General features: G+C 37.1%; 1 protein-coding gene across 5 annotated transcripts in view; it reads right to left on the bottom strand.

Moving 5' to 3' along the window:
* Window positions 1–19,843, bottom strand: part of CHRM3 (cholinergic receptor muscarinic 3) — a 269,118-nt gene that overhangs the window by 112,726 nt on the left and 136,549 nt on the right. For 3 of the 5 annotated variants that reach the window (XM_063390399.1, XM_063390400.1, XM_063390401.1), the window contains one exon: window positions 19,212–19,316. In XM_063390399.1, the coding sequence (XP_063246469.1) occupies window positions 19,212–19,316 (105 nt within the window). The remainder of the gene's footprint in view (window positions 1–19,211; window positions 19,317–19,843) is intronic. The other 2 variants (XM_063390403.1, XM_063390402.1) reach the window with 1 other exon arrangement.

The following is a 19,843-nucleotide window of genomic DNA, read 5'->3' on the forward strand; positions in this document are numbered from 1 at the left end:
AGTAAAAGGGTAACATGTTCCTCTGAAATGGAATTTGTAAAGCAAGAGGTTATTCGGTGTCAACAAAGACAGAAGATAGGCAGTCTTGATGACACATATGAAAAATGGGAATCTAGAGCTAAGTATCTTTAAGAATTCTTTAAATGCCCCCCAAAATCTCAAAGAATAAAAACAAAGGGCAAAAAAACCCCTCAATAAAGATCCTTATCTAATTTGAAAAGGGTCATGCAGCAACTCTGCTTTATGCTGAAGCCAAGTTCAGCACATATTTGATTACTAAATTCTGCTTATAGCGTATCATGAGATTGTGAGGGGAACTCACAGAGAATCTGCTCATGTGACTGTTGTAAAGAACTGTGTTCATCACAAAGGCAGAGCTGCTTCCATAGGGCACTACATGATGATGTAAACTTTTGCACACTGCAGTCCTCATGAGGCAGAGAGAAAAGCAACCAGCATGCACATATAGATGGAAAAGCAGGAAAAGAAATGTCTCTGGAAGTGTGTAAGACCGACCACAGACTAACTTCCTGCTGCAACACAGTTCTGAATTGTGTCAGTGGGAGAAGCGTTTCTGCCATTGCTACTTAGTTTATTGGCTGGAAAAATCTAGCCTCTGAAGCTTGAAAACTCCAGAAGAGCCATATTTTATTCAGTGGGGGCTTCCTGCTGAAACAACCGAGACAGACTTTCTGTACAGAGATGACAACGTAGCTCACCTTTTGTAGTTCAGAGTTGAAGACCCTAATTAAAAATGGATGCTGGATGTGCTCTGAATGTAGATATATGAAAAACAGACATCAGGTTTTAGTACATTCCCTGGTCTTGGCTTTTCAGTGCCAAAGACAGCCTAAGGGAAGCCTGCAAATATTCCCAAGCATTGAGGCATCACAGAGTAATCGGCATAATTCAAAATCAAATGTGGCCAATGTTAGCATGGTTTGCAGAGCACACCGCTTTAAATTCAAAGCAATTCAGTGTATTACCATACTAAAGACTCTTAAGGGATGTTTATTCATCTTGCACCTACCTTTAAGCATAGCTATAACGTTTGACATCAAAGAAGTTATGCAGAAGTATTTCATTATCATTTTCAGTTCTAACATCTAAGCTGTCTGATTCCATTTGGTCACAAATCTATTGGCGAGATGGTGAGTGCACAACCCACCTGAAATCAGTGCAAAGACTGTTGCTGATGGTCCATTCCACATTCCCTTCAACTAAAACTCTGCAAGCTTTAATAGTTCCCCAGGCACAGAGACTCTGGTGTCTGAAGGTTAATGACGTCTGCAGCGCCGTGAAGCCCAAGGTCAGTTAACACACTGACGGCACAGCCTGTCTGAGAAGTTGGGTAGATATGGATGTAGGCTGCTCACTTGAACTGAACTCTCTAATTATCCCACATCCAGCAATTCCAGGCGAGCTGTGAGGTGTTTATATGAGGCACATTATCCCGAATGATTACACTGTAGCTATAGCCATCAGCTTATCACAGTCTGGTGGAAAAATACTCCACGGCCTATTTTGAAAGCAGACCAATATACATTTTGCAGGACCTTTCACGATGCCACTGTGTTCTTTCCACCTTGCTAACTGAAAGCCAAGAAAGAAAATCTGGTAATTAAAATTTTAAATTCGCCTTCAAGATGAAATACACATAAGACAAAATATCCCTAAACTGCTAGTGTTGTATAGCAGTTTCTTTTATTCATATCTTAATTTGCAAATTTTTTAAAAATATCTTTTGTCTTTAATATGTTGACTTATAATGGCGTGGACTTGGAAATGCTACGTTAATGGTTGGATTTGATGATCTCAAAAGCTTTTTCCAACCTAAACCATTCTATGATCCTATATACTTATTTTATCAATGCTCTGGTTCTCCTTACCTCAAGTACCAATGGTGTAGACCAAGAAGTTTAGCAAAATGGAACCAACTAATCTCTAAACAATGATGAGACCTAAGGATTTCCTGCAAGGCTGTTGTTTGATTTTAGCAAACTGCCTTCTATTTACACATTTTGTATATGGTACTTTCATATTATCACTGTAGACACAGGGGCATGCTGAAGATTTTTCTGCAATACATAGTGCAGAAAGCCATAAAGGTATTTGTGAACTGGAAAACTGAGAAACGTTGATGATATGGGCAAAATTTGATTGTGATTTTTTAGCCCATATAAGAGACTGGGGTTTTTGTCTGACTTAAATTTTTCTTTTTTTTGCTCTCTGCTAGGATGACAGCCCAGTCTTGTTATCCTTTTGAAAATATTTATCTCTGAGATAGCACCACAGTCCAATATTACAAGTATAGAGACTTTCTTCTAAAAGAAAAACCTTACCAGCTTCAGTTACTTCATAGCCCTTATTATGATGTCTCTAAAAGTCAGGAACACCTGTAGCTCATTTTTTTTAGGTGTACGGTCATGTCAATAAAAATGTTGCCTCCATCCCTACAATTCTTTCAGTTTATTCACTGAACAATGTTGACTGTAACCATCAAAAGGTATTAGCTACTATCTGCAGAGAGGGGCAGCCACTTGTTTCCACTGCTGCCACCAAGGATCTCACAATTGCCTTCATTCCCCCAAGGAGCTGCATACAAAGAGCACCACAGGGAATTATTGATTACCTGCACTCTGCTAGGAAACAAGGTTAAAACCAATACCAAGTACCAGAGATTCAAAGAAGCCCTTGAAAATGCAAGCTGGCTTTAGGCATTTTGTAGTTCTGCAGTACCAGTAGATGCTGCCCCTTACTCTTCTCCTTCCAGACTTCACAATACTGCAGGACTTGATGTCCCTCTTGAGATGTGTTTGCATGTGGCGAAAGGGGAGAATTAACTTTCCCTTAATGAAAGACACATCAAAAAAGTATTCAGAGACAGAACCTCAGCAAAATGATAACAGCAGCCAGTTTTGTCAATTTCTTTACAGATAAAAATTCACAGTTTACTCTTATGAAATATTATAGATTGGTGTAACTTTTAGCTATTTTATGGATTTTAAGGAAAAAAAAACCCAAAAATTTATAATAATTTCTTTCTCTAAATAATTAATAATAATTCAACAGGAAATAGAACTTTACTACAGAGAACTGAACAGTCACCCACACAAAAGAATTATTAGTAAGGAACACAAGATATGCTGTGCTGGTTCAGACTAGTAGGCATCAAATTGGGCCTTTCTTACTCTGGCAAAAGCCCCTTAGATATCTGCAAACGATGCTACCCCAGTTTGCAGCAAGGGGTCATTTAATTTCCTCAACAGCTTTGCAGAGTCTAGATCTTAAGACATCTTTTGAGTTTCACAAATAGGATACAATTACTCCAAAAATCTCACAATAGTTCTAACCAAAGTAATTATGCCTTCATCTGAAATCCCAAACAGAAGCCTCAGAAATGAAGCTTTGTCTTGAAATTTGGCATATATAATCAGTCTACTCCTGCTACCAACAGATATCTATGCTGTCCCATATTACTTCTTCCCATTCTGTCCCACTGATGGCTATTGCCATTCAAATTTGAAAATGCCATTCACTAAGAAATTACAATAAAAGCAGTGGAACACAGGCATAAGGAAAAATTAAATAGTGACTGGCAGCAAACCAAAGAGATAGTCCAAGAAATCAAAAGGATATGGAAGAGAAATGAACACTTTTATTTTTATCCCTGATAGCATACATCACTGCCATTATAAATCAAGGACTTATTTACACTTGCCTCTTTATAGTAACAGTCCCAGCTGCCCACCACATGGAACCTGATTCCCACTAAAGTTTTCCTCACTGCATATATTTCAGTATAGACCCACAAAGGTATTAAAGAAGCAAGATCCTGAAGAGGTTGATGACAGAAAGAACCCAAGGTAATCACGTTCATGTGGGCCGAGAAGAAATGTAAATGCTCATTGCTAAGAGACAAAAATGGAAGGGAGAGCAGGAAGTAGGTTTGAGAGGAAACCAACTCTCTGTGAGGATTTTTTTTTTTTTTTTTTTCTGGAGTAAAATATATATTAAACCTAGAATTTATGATCGAATTTTCTTAATTTCTGCAAAACCAGGAAGAGATTACATTGTCCATAGTATGAGATTATAGATGCTTTCTGCACCTGATTATGCCATATAGGGATAAATCAAGACAGTTCCCCATTTTCTTCTGTACTCCTCCAAAGTCAGTCCACCTTTGGATCAGTCCTTGGCTCAACCACTTTGATTCCATGCTGGCACAATGTATTATTTAGGGGAAAAAATGTCCTAGTCATGAATCAGAAGGTCTACAAACATCACTTAACTGTTATCTAAACCAGGCTTAAATCATGCAGGAAATTAATCTGGAAAGAAAAGTACATGTGATAGGCTAATCTAAACACTGGTGTAACTAGTTTAAGCTGTGGTCAAATAGAGATACGCTCTTTTGGAAACTGTCTTCTTTTTCCTGAAATAGTTCTGCATGCATAGAATGATACAGAATCTGACTTTTCAAATAGCTTTATACATATTAAAAAGAAAAAATAGCTGCAAGAAAAAGAGTCAGAGGCACAAGTCTTCTCAGTCACAAGGATTAGAACATTAGAAAACAATGTTTAGAGTATTACAGGTATCTCAACCTAATGAAAAAAAAGCAGCCAATTATCTTTCAGATTTTTCTTAAACCCATCACTATTTTAACTGCTTTTTTTGGCCCCATCTCACACAGACAATGCAAATTAGGATAGGTTACTGTATATAAGATTTAAAAAAAATAAAGCTGAGTCCGTGCTTGGGAATAAGAGAGCAATGATTTAATTAACTGTATTTCTCTACAGCTGATAGAACTGAAAAGAAGGAAAATAAAGCTGAGAACATGGGCCATGCCAGGATATCAAGATTGTTGACAGCAGTACACAGATACAGTGTCTCATTTGAGAGGGTTTTGATTTACAGTGAGCACATGATAATTCATTTAGCATGCATGCGTTAATGTGATAAAAGACGAAAAGTAGGAACAGGGATAGAAAAGTTAAGAAATGCTAAAATGCGAAAACTTTGAAATGCAGAGTGTTCTTCTCTACAGTAACAGGAAGAGCTGTACTTTAAATGTGCATAACAATACAGTTTTAAAACTTTATCTTCTGCCCTTATTGGAATTTTTTTGGAGAAAACGAAGGGCATGGTCTCAAAACCTTGCCAGTTTACAGAGGTACAATAACTTTGGTCTATAAGGAAGGTCTGAAAATGGCTCACACAGGCACTTTTTAGCTACTGCTTCATTCTCAAAGGATGTGAAGCCAGAATTAGCAGCTTTTCTCTTATTTAAAAGGGGTCCTTGCTCCAACAGAAACAGCAAGAATAGAACTGATATATATGTAAAATATCCCTTGTTTAATGCTTTGTGTTTTTACAAATATTATGTATCCTCCTCTCATCAAAGGTTAAAATCTAATGGAAGATGGGCTCCTAATGGCTGATGAGTGGCAACATCATTTATAGCATATGAGAGATTTTTCCTAGACATACAAGAAAACTTGAGTAGGGTGGAGGTTTCTGATCCTTCTCCATGTGTGAAAATCAAGCAATTTTCTCCTTCATTCAAAGTTTGTCCCTTCTGAATGCTTATGAGCAGCAAATTTCCTCAGTGAGAGATATCTATTTACTCACTGTTTCCCCTAAGGTGTTCCAAAGCTTCCACTGTAACAAATTCACTTGGCCCTGTTCAGACTGACTTGGAGGTGACAAAGAGCATGGTAGAAGCTTTGTTTTTCAAGGAAAGCAATTTACTGGGGAAACACCACATAAAACAAAAATAGGACTTCACTGTTACATGGCATGCAATTGTGACAAGAATACTGATTTATATTTTCATCTGCAAAACAAAAATGTCACAAACACCAATGGCAGTATCACTTAATGGGCAGGTCCCTAAATGTGATTATATTTCGGCAATGCATTGTTCAGGCTGATCCATCTGTGAGCAATATTTCAAGTTGTCCTCTAGGGACTTGGGATTTCTACAAACATGTGACTTTACTTTGTTGGCAAAATAGAAATTTCTGTGGAGATACTGATTACATGGAAAATAGAGTAAATTTTCCTAGAAATTAGCCAGAGCATGAGGAATAAATTCCCACAGAAACAAAGGACAAGCACAGTCTTGCCTCAACACTTTTTATTGTACCTGATCAGTGTGAATGCTTCAGGTAACACCTTCCAGAATGGAACACAATACTATGTGTGTTTCTTTGCATATGCAATAACTAATCAATCTGCATCCAAAAGATATTACAATATTGCTGTGGGGAGGACAGCGTTAAAAGAGATGGAGAACAGCATCTAGCAAATAATCAATATGTCTGGTATAAAACAAGAAATTATTTGTGTTTCCAAACCCTATTGCTTACTAGATAAGTGTGCGAATTTTGGTACAAATTTTTAAGTTTCTAAATAACCCCTAATTAGGAGGTTTGAGTTATGTTCTACTATTCTACAGTTTCAGTCTTTGATTATTAAAAAAAAAAAACAACAACAAAATAAACCCATACATTTAGAATGTCCAATCCTGACTGTTGACATTTGGAAGGGCCCCAAGTATCGTATTGTTACTGCAGATTTTTTCTAGTGGCCTTTGAAACCCATTACACTAGAATTCACTTTTCAACTACTAAAATGGAATCATGAAATCATTGTGACATTAAACAGCTCTACTTTTGTGTAATTTTTGTTCTACAGCAACGTTATCCCTTGTATGACATGTCAGCTTGCTCTAAGTCACACTTTGAACAGAACACACACGCAGCATCTCGATTTTGTAGAATTTTTTTCCTTGCAGTGCTGATCTCTGTTAATTCTTTAACCTCCTCTAAAATCATACTGAAGCCTAGACTGTATCCACTCCAGCCCACTTGTTACAGTCCTCTCTAGAGGGCTAAGCACAGCAGCAGATAGAGGCATCTGCACCCAATAAATAAGAGTGAGTGAATAAATGAGTGCTGTGCTTCCCGCCAGATGAGGAGGTTCTCAAGTCCTTGCTACCAAGATCCCCTCTGACCTGACAGCCTCTAACAGTCTATCCATGCTTCCTATTTAGCCACTATCAGAAGCTGCAGATTAAAGTCTCCTGTGCTGTTTTGATATTAGCAGTATCATACCAATGTTCTGCTCCCTTGATCTAGTACATTTGTGAGAGACACACGTAAGCCCATTCAGTCACTGCCAGTTGTGGTGCACGTGCTTTTCCAAGAGATGTGTTTGCATATACACAAAGATTGATTTGGCTTGGGTATTTTTCTGATGAAAAATAGTCACAGTGGACTATCCCGACCACCCCACTTTTCATGTCTCTGCACAGAGGTGGGAAATGAAATAATGCACAGCTTTTCCCAGCTCAATGCTGTTGCCGCTGCTTCTCAGCTCACTGTAAATGGAGCAGAAAAATCCTGGGTTCATGTCCCTCCCACTGGCACAAAGCTCAGAAACACATGCTTCTCCTCACTGACCCCATCCCACAACTGAGTTTGATATTCTGTGTCAGGAAACTGTCAAAAATATATAGTTTCCATCAAATAAAAAATTAAATTCTTGTTGAAAATTTAATTTCCCTTAGACACTTTCAGAAAGAAATGAAGACAATTTTAAAACAAAAAATATTGATAAAAAATTTTATATCTCTAATTATCTTCAATTTTAAGTCAGTTTTTGATTATGAAAAGGAAAAATTAAAATACATGCTATTACGTTGAACCATACATTTCTAGAAACAAACCCTTTTCATTCATGTTAGGTTTATACAATACTATTACTAAAAATTTGAATACAAAGTCCAGCCTTTTTAAACCATTAAGTTAATAACAGACCAAAACCAGTCACCTACTTTTCTAATTTCAATTATCATATGCTTATTCAAGCCTCATAAAAATGGAACAACAGAATTCTATAGTTTTTAAACTTAGTTATGAGAGCAAATGTTAAAAAAACCAAGTGCACGTATACATAAATATGTAAAGAAAGGAATCCCTTTTGATTAATCTTCAATGAACTTTCTATATCTAATATAAAACAAATTTTTTCCCTACATTTTTGGATTTTTATACCACAAACAACTAGAAAATAAATCCAAATAAATCTACTTTTTATTTATGTGAAAGTTGAAATGAAAAAGGACTGAGAAAGAAGAAACCAACCAAGTGTAGTTCACATTTTTCTCAAACGCCTGATTCTTGATCCTTTAGTTCCCTACACTGAAATAATAGAAGCTCCTCCCAATGTCATGGAGATACATTCAGTTTGTATACAAGTTTTTAAAGCAGTGATTTAGAGGGATTCCTAGCCAGAGAAAGTAGCTTTGAGATCTAATCACTGAGGTAGCAAAACCTGGACTCCCTGGAAGCTGAGGCTCAAATTCTGGCTGGCTCATCTGAACCTTTCAACTTTCAAAGGCAGATTAAATTCTGTATAGCTAAGCATATAGGGGTCCTCCACAGGACTTTAAAAAGATGAAGTCCTATCTCCTCTAAGTATTGTTAAATATAACATCTTTTCTCTTTTTTTTTTTCCCTTAGAAATAAATCCTTGCAAATTGAAATCATTTTTCTAAATACATTTCTCTTTTATGGATGGTTCCCTACCTCCTTGTCTTGAAGGTCTGCAGCTGTATTTCTTTGATTCTTTATTTTAGTGTAACAGACCTTCTTCTACAGAATTGTTCTATTCCATGGGCAGCATTAGCTGAATCAGGGCCCAAAGGAATACAAACATTTCTTCCCAGTTTGAGAAGTGCTCTTTTAATTTTTTTTTAAATTGCAAAAAGCTCATCAGACACACTGAAAACATTGAAATGAAATTTAAAACTATCTTTATAAAGAGGCAGAAACCTCAGCAAATATCAAAATAACTACTGACTGTCTCCTACAAATCCCTATGTGTACTGAGAAACAGTCTGAGGAAATTAATGACAGTGGCTACTACAGCTTGAGCTGAAACTTTTAGAGCTGAAACTGTTGATACATATTACAAGCATCAGTGAGTGTACATGTGAGTGCTCTGGGGATCTAATTTAGGCATTTAACTTCAACTAATGCATTACATAACCTTATATATTTTGGTAGATCCTTGGTACGGTTTGTCCCAAAGGCTTCTTCAGCAATTACAAAGAACCGAAATATTGCTAATGGAACCTGTGATAACACAAAACAACTTGGCAAGAGAGAAAGTGGGATTTGTGGATTCCTAGTTGTTTGGTTTGTGATTTTTTTCCCAATTAAATAAAAAGAATAATAATAAAATTAAATTATCAGTACTTTAAATCTTTCTTAATCCTGGCTGGGGCTTAAGCATGTAATCCAAACAGTCCCCAAAAGAAAAATGCCCAAAGAAAACAGATAATAATAACTGGATGACCATGGGTGCTGTTTGGAAAATAGGAATCCTAGGAGTGGATGCATGGGAGGAAAATAAAACTGCAATTCATCAAAGAGGAACTGGCCTACACAAATAAAACCAGACACTTGAGAGTCTATATCTTCTCCCCAAGAAGCTGTAGGAAATACTTTGGTATTCAATGCAACATATTTTCTGTCAAGAGAGAAATGAAACAATATAGTATATCACAGCCAGTCTTGGTGCTGTCACATGAAACACCTGTTGTTTCTTTCCTCAGGGTCCTTTCAGTACACCTAGTTCTTATTAAGCATGCAATGTCTGCTAATATTTCAGAAGGGAAGAAGATACACATTTTAAATTATTCACAGCAACACAGCCTGAAGATTTGGCTCAATGCTTTTGAAGATGCATACTATTATAAGTGTTGCTGACACATTTTGTGTTAAAAAGTTGGTTCTCAAGCTTTGTTTTACACGCTGTTCAAGCTGGTAAATGCCAGACAATGAGCAGCCCAGTACATGTTTGTGAGCCCTCTCCAGTTGTTCAAATCTCTTTGCACAATCCCATCAGGGCTACGAGAATCTTAGACTAAGTGGTGCAGGAATGGTGCCCAAAGTGCACCTCAAAATCAGACAGCAGCCTGAGAAGTTCTCTCTTGCAAGCTGTGCTGGCCTGCAGCTCTGTCAGCCAGAAGTTGCAAAAAGAATTGTCCATAAGTACACACAAGACTCTGAGACCCTGGACATCAGAAGAATGATGTAAAAGTACAGAGCAGTGGAAAAATCACAGAACCACAAAAGTGTTGGGGTTGTAAGGGACCTCTGGAGATCATTGACTCCCACGTCACCACCAGGGCAGAGTAATGCAGAGGAGGTTACACAGGAACGCATCCAGGTTGGTTTTAGATGTCTCCAGAGTGGGAGACTCCACAGCTTCCCTGAGAGGTTCAGTGCCCTGCCACCCTCAGTGTAAAGAAGCTCAAACTATAAGGCAAATGCTGAAAAATGAGCACAGAAAAAAACTGAAACAAATCTTGAGAACGCTTTGGCAGCCTGCCATTTACAAAGAGAAGCAGAGGGCATTTGGGTTACCAAACCTGAGTTCTGTCACCTTGCCAGAGAACACCCTGCTCTCTGTTGAACAAGTTCTCCACTGATCTTTCCCAAGTGCTGCAAAACCTTGTCTTGGGCGCATTCTGGGCCACTGTGTGACAATGCAAATTTGTTGTGCCGTTCTTGAAAATCCTTTTCACTTCACTTCAGATGAATCAAATAAGATAAGCATCAAAGCAACAACAACAATTATTTTAATTATTTAAACTAATCATTTGATTAATTGATTTTGAGAAAGGTTTCAAATTCAAGAATCATTACACATATTTTATACCTAGAACACAACCATTTCTAAATTTTGCCCCTTAGTGTCAGTCTGTCAACAGTCAATCTGTTAATATAAATGAATATAGGGTATGGAATATCCACAACTAAAAAAGTGTAGAGGCATGCTATTAATTTCTTGTTTTCTATCAATCAGTAGGGTAAATCTTGTAAAGCTCTGCAACAGAGTAGTTACAATGAATGTGAGTCTAAGTCCTCTCTCAAGCACAGTGTACCAGTGCATGTCTTAAGTCAGTGTACCTGCTTATTTGTTCTCAAACAATGAGTTTAAGTCATAGCCACCTGTTCAAAATCCTCACTAAAAAGATATTTTAAAACATTTTGAACATGGAAGAATATTTTTGGTTTGTTTGTTGTTTTTTTCCTATGCAAACAATTGTATTAAGTTAGATTTAAATCAGTATAGGGACAGTTGTTGAGAGTCACTATACCTTAGGGTATGATCGCTTCTGCAAAGGGTCCCAATGAAATTCAGGCATTTTTTCAGACAATATGCACTGGCATGAAAGCATAAGCTTTGTAATTCCCCCTGCACCAGGCAAATCAGCAATGACCATCTTGCTGGAGCCAACTGTGAACCTCACGAGCTTTCATGCACATTGATGCATTGTGTCCAAGAACGGAAAGGAAATCTCGTTTTATAAGGGTGTCTAGAATGGGAAAAAAAGCTTGAAAAATCCCAGAGAAACATAAATGCAGCTTCTTTGTCTGGACTGTTTCCTTTCTTCCTGCATTCTGTGCTTCAAAGCAACACTGATTATTCAATGCAGTTGGACTGACACCTCCAATGTGATATCTGCTAATATTTATATTTTGACAGCAGCCACTAACACATCACACACAATGCACTCCCCACAAAATTCATAAGAGAAATAAGAAAACAACAGAGAGATGGCTAGCATCTGTATAAATGTAGTATGTTTTACACTGCATTTTTACACATTTAGGTAACTTTATGCACCCTGAAGTATTTCTGACTTTAATGCTGCAGTATTTCACTTTCAGTTGCTCACCACAGTGTTCAAAATAATGACAAAATAAAGAGTATGATTTCACGGGATATTTCAAGATGGCTATAAAATCATGAGAGGCAATGTGAAAAGCAAAAATATGAGATGATAGCAGTCATTCAGAAAAATGTATCTAGAAAAACAGACCAGGCAAAGTGTTGCCATACGTAGGGAAGATTGAAAATATTTTATTATGAAACTTTTGGACATTTTGGAGTTAAAATATTTTCCTTTCCACATTAATTGTCCATTTGAAAGCTGACTTGACTTTAAATTAGAGTGAAACAACAGATCCAGTGGACTTCTGACTTTGTTTCCCTATGACTCGTATTCTGAATAAAACATCCATCTACTGCCTTGCTGTCATTCAGAGCATGGCTAGGTGGCAGTGCATATGAAGACAGAGTGCATGATTCAGTGCACAACTAGTCAACTGAACAAATTTGCAAATTCCAAACAAATCCTCACTTCAAAGTTCCTCATTAAAGGAATTCCACAGTTCCTCACTGCTTTGGCTATGCACCTCTGTGACAACAATACAAACACTTCAGTGAAATCCTACGGTTATATCATTACCATAATGACAGTAAGTTCTTCCCTAAGTCCTGGCACATGAAGGTTTAGAAGAACTTGACTGTCACCTTGTGCACCATGGGTCTGGAGGGGAGCAGGCAACACAGCTGCAATGAGAGCCGGGAAAAGGGACAAAGGGACTGCTGCCCTCCCACACCACGTCTCCAGTGTTTGCTGTCAATCTAAATTTCTCCAAGGACTCTTGTTTCTATGTTATAATCAATCAATCAGCCCTTAGAATAGGGCCTGAATCATCTTAGCCTGTTGAGTTTATTGGAGATTCAAACACACATATACCTACAGAAATACGAACTTTGATTGTACAAGTTTCTGATTTTGAATGAGGAACTCCCTTTTTATTCAGCCTACCACAAATCATCCCAACCATAGAGCTAAACTAAATATGTGATATGTGCATCTTAAATGCATCTTAAACTTATAAAAATAATAAAAATATGCATTTATTAAAAAAGAAGTTATCTATTAACTGTAAAGTTGGTCAAAAGAGATAGTAGACCAGAAAGGGAAAATAATTATGGTGAAATTTAATTGGCTAATGAATTTTTTTTTAACAAAAAACCTTTTTTTTTTTGGTAGAAGCATAGAATAAATTGTCGGAAGGGACTTTTAAAAGTTATCTAATTCAACAGCCTCTGAAATCAGCACACAACCTTTGAGGTTGCTGAGAGTCTTACTCAGTCTGGTCTTGATGACTTGACTTCTAGGGAAGTGTTATGCACAGTTTCTCAGAGTAATGTGTTCCAGTGCTTCACTACCCTCATAATCAAAACAAACAACAAAAAAAATCTTCCTTATATCTAGTCTGAATCTACCCACTTTCAGATTAAAACCATTAACCCTTGCCCTATCTCAAGGCCCTGATAAAAAGTCCATCCCCATCTTTCTTGAAGGTCCCTTACAAGTAAGGCAAGGCTGCAATAAAGTCTCCCTGGAGTTTTCTCCAGGCTGAGCAAACCCAACTCTTTCAGCTTTTCCACAGGGAAAAGGAACTCCAGCCCTGATTATTTTCAGGTTCCCTGTACTGAGGTCTGCACAGCTGCACAACACTCCAGGTGGGCAATCACCAAAGTGGAGGAGAGGAGAAAAATCCCCTCCCTTGCCCTGTTGGCCATGCTGCTTTGGATGCATCCCAGGATACAGTTGGGTCTCTGGGATACAAGAGCACATTGCTGGGCCCTTTCCAGCTTTTCATCCACCAGTATGCCCAAAAATTTTAGAGAAAGCCAAAAATAATACAGAAAAACTCATTTTTGCCCCAGTACAATAAATTTGGTGTGTTGTTAGAGTTCATTACCTTTATTGTTTAACCACCTGGCAAACATTTACAGTAGGAGCAGAAGCTAGTTTTGAATTGCAAACAAATAATATTGGAGGGAAAAAATTCTGTAAAGCAGAAATGAAAAAGAAATATTTTCTTAGTATATACAATGAAACTGTAACCTTATTTAAATAATAAAAAAGCTTGGAAATTTTACTGAATTGTTTTTATTTATACTTTTGTGACTAAGTCTCTACCTTTTTTCATAAAGCTTTTAAGTTATGCGTCAATAGAAAACATGTCTAAACTTTGCTATTTTGTACTACCTTTATTTCCACAAGGTTTAGCTAGTCTACTTGAAACTCTCAGGTCAATAAAGATTTTTTTCTCTCCAGCATTAATTTCAATTACTATTGCTTTTTGAAAGCACTTAAAAAAAAAAAGGCAAACATTTTATAAATTAGAGAAAAAATATGTGCATGGCCTCTTTTTATATATTTCAAATGTGTTAATATCAATTACAAGCATTTATTTGCCTATATAAAAGTAGTTCTAATAACTTGAAAGTGTGTGGTATGAAACAAAAAGCACATTTTAGATTTATATAGGGCTTAATTTGAAGTTAATGGCTTTTTAAAGTTGACTCTGAAGTTGAAATAAATGTATATGGGATTGGCCTGCTTTTATTATACTACCTGTTTCAGCTCCTGTAAGCTTATATGTGCTTAGACTATCTATACAGAAACCCGTACTGCAAAGCTGTCAATATTAGAGGAGCTTGGCAGTACAGATTTACTGCCCTCCTTGCTCTGAGGAATGACAGCCTGATTTAGTTCTGCCTGTAAAGTCTCAGGGTGAAAAAGGAAGGCAGAATAAATCACTCTTACAATTAGATAGTTCACTAATGTTTTCCAATAGTTTCCTCTCCTAGAAGACATATTATCTTCATATCTTATCAGGCTCCCCTGCCTCCAAGTTATCTTTATGGAGTAGGGAGACTAATGGATTCTGGTGCTTGTGTTGCAGTCCTGGCTCAACAATTACCCCTGCAAGCACCCTGGAAAGAGCAAGCAGCATAGTTTGGATGAGGAGACTCTAAAATATTCCTACAGAGGAGTGCTTCACCCCCTCCATTGTTTTGACACAAAACTTCAGGCTGAGCTGAGAGGCTCAGCCCCAGTAGGAGTCTGACAAAGCTGAACACGCGTGACACGGCGATGGCAATCTTCAGCAGCAGCCTGATGCTCAGGGCGTTAGTCACCCGTAATAAAGCACTGAGAAATGAAGGAAGGCAGGCAAATAAAAACCGTAGTGATCTACTGAACACAAGGGCTTGGAACACAAGATGGGAAAAAATGACTCCTGTTGCAGTGACAATACTTTTAATTATATATAGTCATTGAAAAATAAACTATTAGAGCGAGAATAAAATACTTCCAATTAATAGAAGTAATGTAATGTTCAAACTTAAATGAAGTATTTTTCTCTTGAGGGTTTTACTGTACTATTTTATTTAGCTTAATGTAATTTAAATTATAAACAGAATGGTTTGGTAAGCCCCCAGAGAAATGTACTTTATTTATAATGTATTTCCTTTGAAGTGGTTATGGAAATCATGCTCTTCCTGAAGTCTGTATTTCACATACCACCTACAGCTGCAAGCTAGTCAGTCCTCACAAGTTAAATATGATCTGTCTGGTGAAGTGCATTACCAGAAAACCTGAGATTTTCTTAGAATGCCAGAGGGAATAAAAATATTTAATTCTGCAAACAAATAGTCTTCCTTTCTAAAAAAGTTCGTGAAAGATCTTTGTTGATAAAAGTTATGTTTTTTTCAGGGGGAACGGAACTCAGCCATAGTGACTTCACTTGAATTTTTAATGCACATAATGAAAGAATAATTGTTTATACTATACCCTAGAGAGTCTCAGCTGGGAAAAAAATATTTTTTAAACTTAAATTTAAACATATAAATATTTCCATCCTTCATGTAAATAAAAAAATCCTCAAAAAATTAATTCTATTATAAAGAACAGACATTCTTTCAGAAAGAAAATTACAAATGCCTAGTTTGTGTCACCTTTTTTCCTCCAAGTAAAGTCATCTATTTACACATAAATAAGCAGCTATGAATGAATAAATGGACCCCCACTCTATGCATTCTCCTCACCATCAATAGCTACTGCATTGAGTTGGTTAAATAAGTAGAGACAAAGAGAGAATTGTTTCCAGAAAATTAATTTTGGCCAATAAACACCTTTATAAAACATAATAGTACCTTACCCTCATGGAAGAACCGCTAGCTTAACATGTTAGCACAGACATACAAAGTCTAAGCTGTGATGCTCCTCCTGAGATAACGTCACACCAAGGCACTTCAAAGGGAATAGACAAACACTAAGATCTGACTGAGTCTGCAACTGCTTACAGCATGATCTCATGATAGCCACAGTCACAGATTGCATGTGCTTGGAAATGACACTTCCTTTTGTCAAAAGTACTCTTCTGCTCTAACCTCCCACCAAAGTGGATAAATAAATAAATAGTGAAATAAATTCAAATACAAGTTTTCATTAGTCTTGGATTAAGGGCTTAGATAATTTTTCAAGGGGTAATATATGTGAGTAAATATTTCTTTGTAACTACTCTATAAAACAAACATCATTGCTCCGGTGTTAATTTCTGATTGAGTCAGTTGATTTTATCAATATCACAAACTTTCAGGTAGATAAGGAAATCCATTAAAATACTTACAATCAAATTTATGAACAAATATGAATGAATTTTTACAGTTGCAGTAATGAGTGAGGTAGGCACCCCAGGCAGTTGCAAAGGAGTGCTCTTTATTGCCAAAACCCAGCCGTTTTAAGCAGTTAGCTGGTTGTCACTTTCCACAGTTTCAAGGCACAGCAAGCCCAAGAGAAGCAACCACCACACACGGCGATGTGGCCACACGGCAGTCTCGCAGCACGGCTCTTACCTGTCAGTAACATCTTACAAACTGGGTGTTTTAAAATAACGTTTCTCCATGTACTACTGTGCAAACCTTTTAAGAAAAAATATTACCTCTGGCCCTTCTTAGATCAGATGTTATCCAGTTCACTCTTGAAAGTGACACCAGTTGTGTTAGAAATTGCACTTGGTTTTAGAAATCCAAGATGTACCATAACCTTTGCAAACATCTATGCTTTGCTAAAAGCTACTCAAGCACAAGTACTACTTGCATTACATGAAAAATGCACGTCATAGTGACCATTATCCTTGCATTTGAGGTAAGATTTTAAGATTCTGGCAGCCCAGTCTAGCTAATGTACCTGTGTTAAGCAAGATAATGCTGTTCCCCTTGATGGATGTAACATGTTCAGAACAACTGACCAATTCTGCTTAGTGCTCTGCACACTTGTGGGTAATAAAGAACCTTATTTTATTATTTCTTTATACATATAATCCCTTAAGAGGTAGCAGGACAGCATAGTGTAAATCTAAAGCAAACCATTAGATTTATTTGCATGAATGGCTTTGTTGCTATTAATTTATTATCAAGAAAAAACCCAAACAACAGATATCAATCCCTGGCTCTTCTGAAAATAGATTATATGCCTTGGTGCTTTAACCCTTCCTTTTTTGCTCACTATTTCCACATGGTCATATCAGAGTCTAAGTGACAAATATTTCATGTCTATACAGGAAGAGAGAGGCGGACAGTAAGGAAATGTACAGAAGTTAACTAAATGAATTTAGATAATTTCTTTATTACTTTCAGACTTAAACTGAGCACAGTTCCAGTTTTTTTCAGGTGTCTTGAAATTCAGCATCCATTATAAAATTTTCTCTAATGGAACAGTTGTACCACTGGCACCCACAAAAAAGATATTTGCTTATTCTCCTCAGACCAGATATCCTCTTCAGCATAATAAATGTCTTTTGGGATTGCTTCCCTACCCATCAGTCACAACTGGGAAGGAGTTTGGATACTCAAACCAGAAAATATGAATCTCTTTTCCATTCTGGAGATAGCAAGCCATTTATGAATTAGGATAACGTAAATTTCATTTTAACCATCAAACCAGAAAAATATGTTTTCAGTATTTATTAAAAGAAATAGTGCCATCCTAGGAAAATAAAAGAAAATACTGTAAGAATCCCAAACCACAACCTTTCACTTTTTGCAAGATACCTGAAAAACATCTAGTTAAAACTGGAATATGGTCAACACAACATGAAAGGCAGCTGTGTATGCAACAGCATGCAGTATACTTTGTCATAATTTCAGGGTAAAAAAGCAGGGATAAACACTGTTACAGGATTCATCTGAGGCACCTGTTGTTAAAAGTGAAGCCATAAAAAATCCAGCCATACGCTCTGAAAATGCTTTACTGAGATGATTTACTTAGAAACCTCCTCCAGACAGAACTGAGTGACTGAAATCTCAAGACGCTCCAGAAACAATCACAACAAACCTACAGTTTCGGTGTCACAGTTCCACAAGACAGTGTGAGGAATGTAGTTATGTGTTTGTTATGTGCAGAGACTGTGCCAGCATGTGTGAATACAGGCCATCTAAACCCCTGCTACACACCCAAGTTTACAGCTAATTTCCATGAAATTAGAAATGCAAACCAAGGTAGAGCTTTTTCATGTAAGGAATGTAAAAGAAACACCAATTATAATGCAGACATAAACTCTGCAACTTACCAATTCATGTGAATTATTTTAAGTGCCACTTCAACTAGACATAAAACAGCACAGCATACAAGGGAGAAAGCAGTCAAGAGACAATAAATGCTGGCAATTTAATTAGAACAATTTAGTCCTTTGCCTAGGTCTGCTAGCTCAGAGGGAGGTGACTCGTTGAAACTAAATGCAGCTAGAATATCAAAACAGAAAGGAAAAATACATTTTTCAAGCAGTTGGGTATAAATCATTGGGTTCACAGTTCTACAGCAAAACTGAGTAATTCTGCAGGAAATCCTGGTGATGGAATATTGGTTAAATTTTATATTTTGTCTGAAACTCACAGAAGACTTAAAGATTTGTGCAGAAGCTCAAGATGATCAACAGAAATAAGTTGAAGGCATCTTTGATTATTAATACCATGATACTCCTCTATTCTTCTTCCGATATAGAGGCTCATGCCTGTAAACTCGTTCAGCCTAGCTCTTACCTGGCTAGCTCTTATTCTGCCACCTGTGTGGCTGTAATGACAGGAAGCTCAAGTTTGGCTAGCTGCTTCAGAACTCATTCAATTTCTCAGCTGGGTTTTTATGCCTAAGCTGAAATTTTCACCACTGCAGCTGCCACTAAAGTTAGCTCAGGTATGCCTACAGGAATGGGCATCACCTGCTGCCAGCACCTGCAAGTACTTAAAACAGATGTGGCAAGAAGACCAAACACATTGTGACATATGACAGTCTACTTTTGTGCTTCTGTTGACAATAAAAGTAATCAAAAAGCTGCAGGGTCTTAATGATATTGTAGTCCATAAATTCCAAAAGACTCCACAAAGTGAGCACTGCTGCCAAAATCCAGATGTTACCCAATATGTTGAATACTTTTACAGATGTAGTGTGGATATAAATAGCGTTTTTTTATTTTTACCTACATGGTCCAGTGAGGATCATCAGAGCAGATAGTTGGATCAGACACTGTAATTCTGTGAACTCCTCTTTAGGAAACAAAACTTGCAGTGTATCAGCATGTAGGCTGTGAACAAAACAAAAGATGGAACAATTATTAAAATAGACTATAGAAACGAAGGGAAGGAACAGGCATGTAAGCCAAAAGGACTCATTTGGAACAAGACAAGATAAAAGCTTTTCATAATTTATTGCCAAATAATACTGGTTTTTCTTTTTCTTTTCAGTCTGAGAGACCTAGTTGGAAATAGAAGTCAAGCATACATTTATCACACAGAGATCTGGAGCAGTGGTAATAGCACGGCACTGACAAGCCTTTGGGCTGCTCACACTCCAAAGAGCTATGTATGATCACAGTATTTTCAGATGATTTGTTTTCAAACCTGATGACCAAACTGGAGCAAAGATAACAGTTTCTCCAATATAGTACAAACAGCCACAGAACCATAGAATATGAGGTTGGACCTTTCCTGGCAAGAGCACAATTTTGGCAAGATAACCCAGCAAACTGCCCAGCTGAATTTTAGAAGTGATCAGTGCTGGGGAATCCACTACTCTCCTGGGGAGTTTATTATTTTAAGACTGCAGCTGTGT

Source organism: Prinia subflava, chromosome 2 (genome assembly GCF_021018805.1).
Source record: "Prinia subflava isolate CZ2003 ecotype Zambia chromosome 2, Cam_Psub_1.2, whole genome shotgun sequence".
Lineage (NCBI taxonomy): Eukaryota > Metazoa > Chordata > Aves > Passeriformes > Cisticolidae > Prinia > Prinia subflava.